Below are 6841 nucleotides of genomic sequence, written 5' to 3' on the forward strand. Positions count from 1 at the left end.
ACCTACTATATACCTATTAAATCACCACTTTCCTTATACACAAAAAAGTCTTCTAGGAAATGCCTGAAACAAGAATCAATTTAGAAAGTTATAATTTTCTTACAGCTGCCAAGTACCAACAGATTTGACATTAATACAAAAATTGATACAAATAAGCAATGTTGACATATCAGTAAAATGTATACCTTGTTGTTTCAGTCTACATCCGAATGGGCCTGCAAATTGTGCCGAATCCACCACGGTTATTCAGATACAGTTCTGATTGCAGGAGACATCTGGTGAGCTACCATTTTGGTTTCTCCTTCAAATGTTAGTAGTTGTGGCAAACGATACCCAGGAAGCCAGAAAAGGGCAACACACATGTGGAGTTCCGGATCCCTCATTCTACCTTCTACACAGGGAGTCAGGTGTATTTGCCACGATGCTGTGGTAAAGCAACGGACATGTGTAAACAGCATTCGAGAGGCCATGGAGGAACAAAACAACAACAACCTAGAAAGTATCAAACAAATTAAAAGCAAACATTCTGTATCTACATATAAAGTGCTAAATCCAAAGAAATTCATCTCTCATACACCGGCTTCAAAACCTGCAACAGTAACATCTGAAACCATAGAAGAAAAACACAACCTATAGTACTCCAGCTCCTAAACCCATTGTGGAAACTAAACAAACAGAAAACATTAATAAAGAAAACAACTCTGAGGACTGATGATAACACATTACCTTTAACTTTATGGGAGACGCTTGACATAACCAACGATGATATGGAGGGAAGGATTTTCACCTTTCTCTGTAGAAACTCATGATGAATTCATTGAAAGTCTTCTTAACACTCCGAAATCAATCTGAACAACTTCCTCAACCAAAATCACCTGAAAAAGAACAACTTCCCGTACATATTTTCTAATGCCAATTGACAAGATGAGACCAAAAATAACTATGTTACAACATTGGCAGAACGATATGATCACATTATGTGTATGTGGTAAATGTTTCGATACAACCACCAAAATCCACTTTGAATGAAGGAGCCCACTTCCCTTATATCTATACCGTGCGGATTGTACTCCATTTACAAGAATCCAAGGTGATCATTGACAGGGACCCTTCACACTTCAAGTTCATATTAAATTACTTACGATATGATTGTAGGATGCCAATTGGATGCTTACCAATGATAAACAAGTTCTTCATGAATTAAAGGAAGAGGCAGAATTTTACATTTTACCAAAACTAGTCAAAGCAATTGATGAAAAAATTACCTCATTAAAGAAGTAAATATGAACTTAAGTGAGTTGTGACTTGAGAAAAGTAAATACATAACATGTATGCTCTGTATTAAAAGAGGATAAGTATGTGGAAATGAATTATAGAAATTTTATACTTATTTGTTAAAATATCTATATATATAGAAAGAGAAATATATACCGGTATACTGTAATACTATGTAAAAAAAAAATGAACGAATTATTAAACTAGAACTGTTATAAGAATCACATATGCAATTGCTTATTTATTGTAGTCCTACAGGTTATCATAATGATATCTTATTAAAAAGAACCAGAGAAACCAGGCCGGTTTTTAACTCCTATGTTATCAGTAATAAATAGAACCACTATAGATAACTGAATAAAAACTGATGTGTAGTTTACCAAGAAACCACATAACGAAAAAGAACCAAAGACAATTAGTCTTGTATCTAACAAATGACATGTGAAATTGTCATTAGAATTATATCGAACACGTAAAAACTGTTTTATCACAAAAAGTGATAATAAATAGAATCATGGCATGCAAAAAATCCCGCTACTTGTTGCGTATCAACCCTTTACATTGAGAAACAACAAGATGACCCCCTTTTCCCTTCCCTACTGAGTTATAGAGTTAGGTGTACTTACTTCCCGTCCCTGTGCACCACATCAGGGTGTGACATAATCCCATGGCTAAAATGCCTTGACTTTATCCCATGGCAAGTGATTCAATTGCCTTGACTTTACTTGGAGGTATAAGACAAATCCCTAGTGAAAAGAAAACAAAATAGTAAAAGTAACCACTAGAAATGGAAAAATGTGTTTAAAAAGAAAAGACAAAATATGACAGAAGAAGACGGTCCTTAGGGTACTTTATTATTTATAATTATTAAAGGATTATAATATCCTATAGAGTGAGCAAAGTTCTCACATATAGTGGGTATACTTTTAGGGGGGATACCCGTAAATGATGATCATCTTATTATATAACTGTGTATACACATAGTGTGCCAGATAAACAATACCAGTTTATCTGAATTGAATCATTATGACTTAGAATGTGCAGCATTTGCACTGCCATTGATAGTTACGGCCGAGATATAAATTAGAAATAATTGAGAAATTACCTTGACTAGAGATTGTTGGACTCTATGAAAACCTCCGAGTACCAGCAAATATTTAACACCATAATTACATCTATGTCCTATAAAAGAAAATACAAAATGTACATTATTAAGTATGAATGTAGTCCTAGCTAGGCAAAGTATGAATGTGATGATGCTTGAATAAATTAAAATATCCCATAGCTATATGAATTCAAATGACTGATATAAGAGTATCTGAGATTTGTAAACATTCTAAAGAATGTATTGTAATGTAAATTACATCTAATCTATTAATATATTTATTGAATTGACAATTATTCTTGTAAGTAAATTTAATAACGAGTTATTTTATATAAGTTCATAAAAGTTTAGAATGTTGTTTATCTTAAGTTATTAGATTTTTCTAATTGATAAAAAAAAGACTTGTTAACTTCCTTGTGTTACAAATAAAAGATTCCAAGGGGAATTACTCGTGATTTCTTAATATAGGAAAATGTCGGAATTACCTCCCCTGTATAGACACGTGCGTTAAATTAGAGACTGATTATGTTAATTACAGATAACATTATAACAATGAGCCATCTCACATATTTATTTTGATACTTACCTCAAGCCTATTCAGGGACTGAATCCATCTGGTTGGGGTGCAATGTAACGACCAAGTACCTAGCTCATTGATATTGTCGGATAAGATGTTTTATCCGACTACTACAACACTACAAACATCGGAGATCTTTCCCGGTCTCCGAATAAATGACAACCAAGATTCCCTTCGTCAATCAATACCTTTTACATATGTTAATATACCCAATGCGCTATTATAGTCCAATTTCATTTTATATATCCATATCCTGTACGAAATTTTACTCCTGTAATTTTGCCTAAAATACACCTGTTTTTCTGTTAAAAATTACAGCTGTATTTTTCTTCAGTTTTGATAAACATATAGCAAATTACGCCCGTTTTTTTCAAAAAATACACCTGTTTTACACCTGTACTATGAACGAAATATGTAAATTAACCGTTTTTTTCTACGGGTCGAAAATACAGTTGTACTGTTTTACAGCTGTTTTAAAATACAGGTGTAAAATTTTACAGGTCTAAAAATACAGGTGTAAATTTTTTTTCAGCTCAAAAATACAGGTGTAAAATTTTACAGGTCAAAAATAAAATACAGGTGCCCTTATTGTTTAAGGGATGAAAACCACACATAAATGCAGACATATTTGGCATGTTTGGTGCAAATATCTTCTTCATTGGGATAAATACACTTTGATCAGAAATTTTGTGCATTTGTTGCTACTCAATCTTTAAAAATAAGAAATGGTTGAGGAGGAAATATCTTTTTACAAGATTTAGGTACAAATAGCAGACATTATACAATCACAATAGTTCACAATGGCACTCTGTGCTAAGGTGAGCGGAAATATTACTGAACTAGAATCACTATCACTAAAGATGGGGATTAATATAACAAATTTTCACTTTGTCTTAAATGGATTACTATACTCTTTGCTGGTATTCTCGCGTTAAATCTATTCTCGCGTTATTTTTATTTTTCACGAGGTTGAATCACAGCGCCACCTATAGTAAATATTTGTGACCTACTTTTATTCAGCAGTGTTTTGAGTAACATTTTACAGTAATGAACCGACTAAAGGTAAGTAAATCACAAATTTTACCTTGTAAATGCAAAACTTTAACTAAATCATTCACAAAAATGTCTATTCTTTGGTAACTTTCCTCCATTTTAAGATTGACATCTTCCGTCTGCTGACAGGACTCCATTTGTTGTTGTTGTTGTAGCCTAAAACTTCAAAACCTATACCATACCATAGATTTTTTTTTTTTCAGGGGTCCCAAAGCAGGCTTAAGCAGCCATATGACAAGGAAAGCCTTAAGAGAGCCTATGCAGCTTGTGTTTCAAATGGCATGTCTGTTTATCGGGCATCTAGAGTGTACCATGTCCCGGAGTCTACTTTGAGAGACAGGACTAGACATAATGTCACCCTTGAGGCACGTCCTGGACCAGAGACTCTATTGTCTTCTCTGGAGGAGGACAAGCTAGCACAGCATATAAAGTATATGGCCAGTATCGGATATGGCTACACCATGACCAACATAAGATTTATGGCTGCTGACTATGCCAGGTCAATGGGGAAGAAAGTTGTTGCGAAGGATGGGTTTAAGTACTGTGTGGTACTATAGTTTCATGAAAAGAAACCCAGACTTGAAAGCTGTCAAGCCTCAAAAGCTTGATTTGGCCAGAGCTAAAGGTGCCTCTGAAGAAAAAATAAACAACTATTTCAAAAAACTGAAGAATATTCTAGATGACAATGACTTAATCAATTCACCTGAAAGAATCTATAATATAGATGAAACAGGAGTAAGCACCCAGCACTCACCACCTAAAATTGTTTGTGGGAAAAATGATAAACCTCAGGCAATTACCTCCCCAAGATCTTCCAATGTAACAATAATAGGAGGAGCAAATGCCCTTGGAAATCATGTGCCTCCTTTTTATATATTCCCTGGGAAAAGGTTTAATTCTCAGTTCATGGAAGGTGCTCAACCTGGTGCAGATGGTACAATGTCGGATAGTGGTTGGGTGAATGGTGAAATTTTTGAAGATTATGTCACGAGACATCTTGCGAAGCACTGTAACCTTGATTCTGTCTCTTCAGATAGACCAGCCACATTGATCCTGTATGATGGGCACAAAAGTCATTTATCGTTGACTTTGAATGAGTGGGCTAGACAGAGGAATGTGGTCCTCTTTGTACTTCCCCCACATACCAGTCATCTCACGCAACCACTGGATGTTGGTGTTTATGGCCCATTCAAAGCCTTCTACTACACTGAGTGTCAACAGTATTTGCAGCATAACCCGGGTGTATACATCACCAAATATGAAATTGCTTCACTAACTTCTAAGCCGTACTTGAAAGCTTTCTCTCCATCAAACATCACATCAGCTTTCAAAAAATCAGGAATATATCCATTTGATGAGTCTCAAATTTTCCAAGAGTGACACTGCACCTTCATCAATTTATTCCAGTGAAAATCATGATCAGTGCCAGGGACTGGATACACAAGTTGAATCAACCGAAAAGGCACCACAGCAACCAGAAGAGCCCTCTGACTCGCAAGAAACCATTTTGTATGATGAATCTGTCACTTTCTTTGCAAAGAGACAAATTAACACTGTCAAACAAAGACCTAAGAAAAAATTCATTCCACCATACATAATGGGAAATCTGTTAAATGAAAGAAATACACATATTCTGCAAAATCAAAGGAAGTCTAAGGGTGCCAAATCTGAGAAAACTGTTCAAAATAGACAAAAAAATCCCATACAAACACCGTCTAAGAAGCAGAGGAAGAGTAAGGAGCATGAAGAACCAGTTCCTAGCACATCTGGAACATCTAAGACAGGAGTACCTATTTCTTTGGACTCTCCATCACATATGTCAGACAGTGATACTGATATTGAGATAGAGGAGAGAGACAAATGTTGTGTCTGCAAGCTCTACACACCCACTCAACTCAAGCATTGTGTTAGTATTGTCTTCACAAAGTGGGCTCAGTGTAATTTTTTGCTCACATGGGTACATCTTAGATTTTGTACACCAATTACAGTAGTAAGAAGGGCTACTGTGTTCAGATGCCCACATTGTGTAACTGAAGAATAACTCATGTGACAGGAAATATTACAAATCAACTTACCTTGTGCTCAGACAAATTTGATTAAAGACATGTTTTTGCATTAATTATAAAGTCACACTTGTTGAAACTTTTAGTACAGTTATTGTTCAGTTAATTGCATTAGGTAGTTTATACATCTTTGACTTGCTGAAAGCCTACTGTATGGTATAGATTTTTACCGCGAGAATATAAATAACTTCTATTCAAAGGTCAAGGTCAGGGTACCTGTTTATAAAATGGCGGAAAATAAAATTGAAATGTTTTATATCGATTTTTTTCATGTAAATAAATCAATTATTGGTTAACTTGGATGAAGAAAAGGAAAGAACAACAAGGTAAATATTTTGTTTGTCATTATATGACTTTATTTCCTTAGTACCGCGAGAATACCTGCAAACAGGGTATATTTTATTACACTCTGTTACAGTCTTACACTACTGATACTGCATCAATAAAATCCAAGTCATGAATAACACTGCAGGCATATCCTTTCATTTGAAGAAAAATTCACAAATGCTTATAAAGTTTTTTTTCTTGTAGAAATTAATTTATTGCCAGTATTTGCCAAATTAATGTCTACATATATAGGTACTTGGAATAAAGCCTTTGCAAGTGTTTTCTCATCTTAACTGATCCCTGTCATTTTGATTTAAGATCCTGTTTAAAGCAGCTTCACCTGAATCAAATAAAACATCAATAGTTTATCATTAAATGAATACTAAATGATAATCATGTATTTACTTTCAATGCTTGCATTTTTGTACTAATGTCATCAAT

General features: G+C 34.5%; 1 protein-coding gene across 1 annotated transcript; it reads left to right on the plus strand.

The window, feature by feature from the left end:
- The first annotated feature begins 3870 nt into the window (after nucleotides 1–3870).
- Nucleotides 3871–4567, plus strand: LOC132714557 (uncharacterized). The gene is made up of 2 exons (XM_060697447.1): nucleotides 3871–4019; nucleotides 4214–4567. Exons 1-2 carry the CDS (start codon nucleotides 4005–4007, stop codon nucleotides 4565–4567), a joined length of 369 nt encoding a protein of 122 aa, XP_060553430.1. The 5' UTR covers nucleotides 3871–4004.
- Nucleotides 4568–6841: the final 2274 nt, after the last annotated feature.

Source organism: Ruditapes philippinarum, unplaced genomic scaffold (assembly GCF_026571515.1).
Source record: "Ruditapes philippinarum isolate M1 unplaced genomic scaffold, ASM2657151v2 ctg11551_1_1_1_1, whole genome shotgun sequence".
NCBI lineage: Eukaryota > Metazoa > Mollusca > Bivalvia > Venerida > Veneridae > Ruditapes > Ruditapes philippinarum.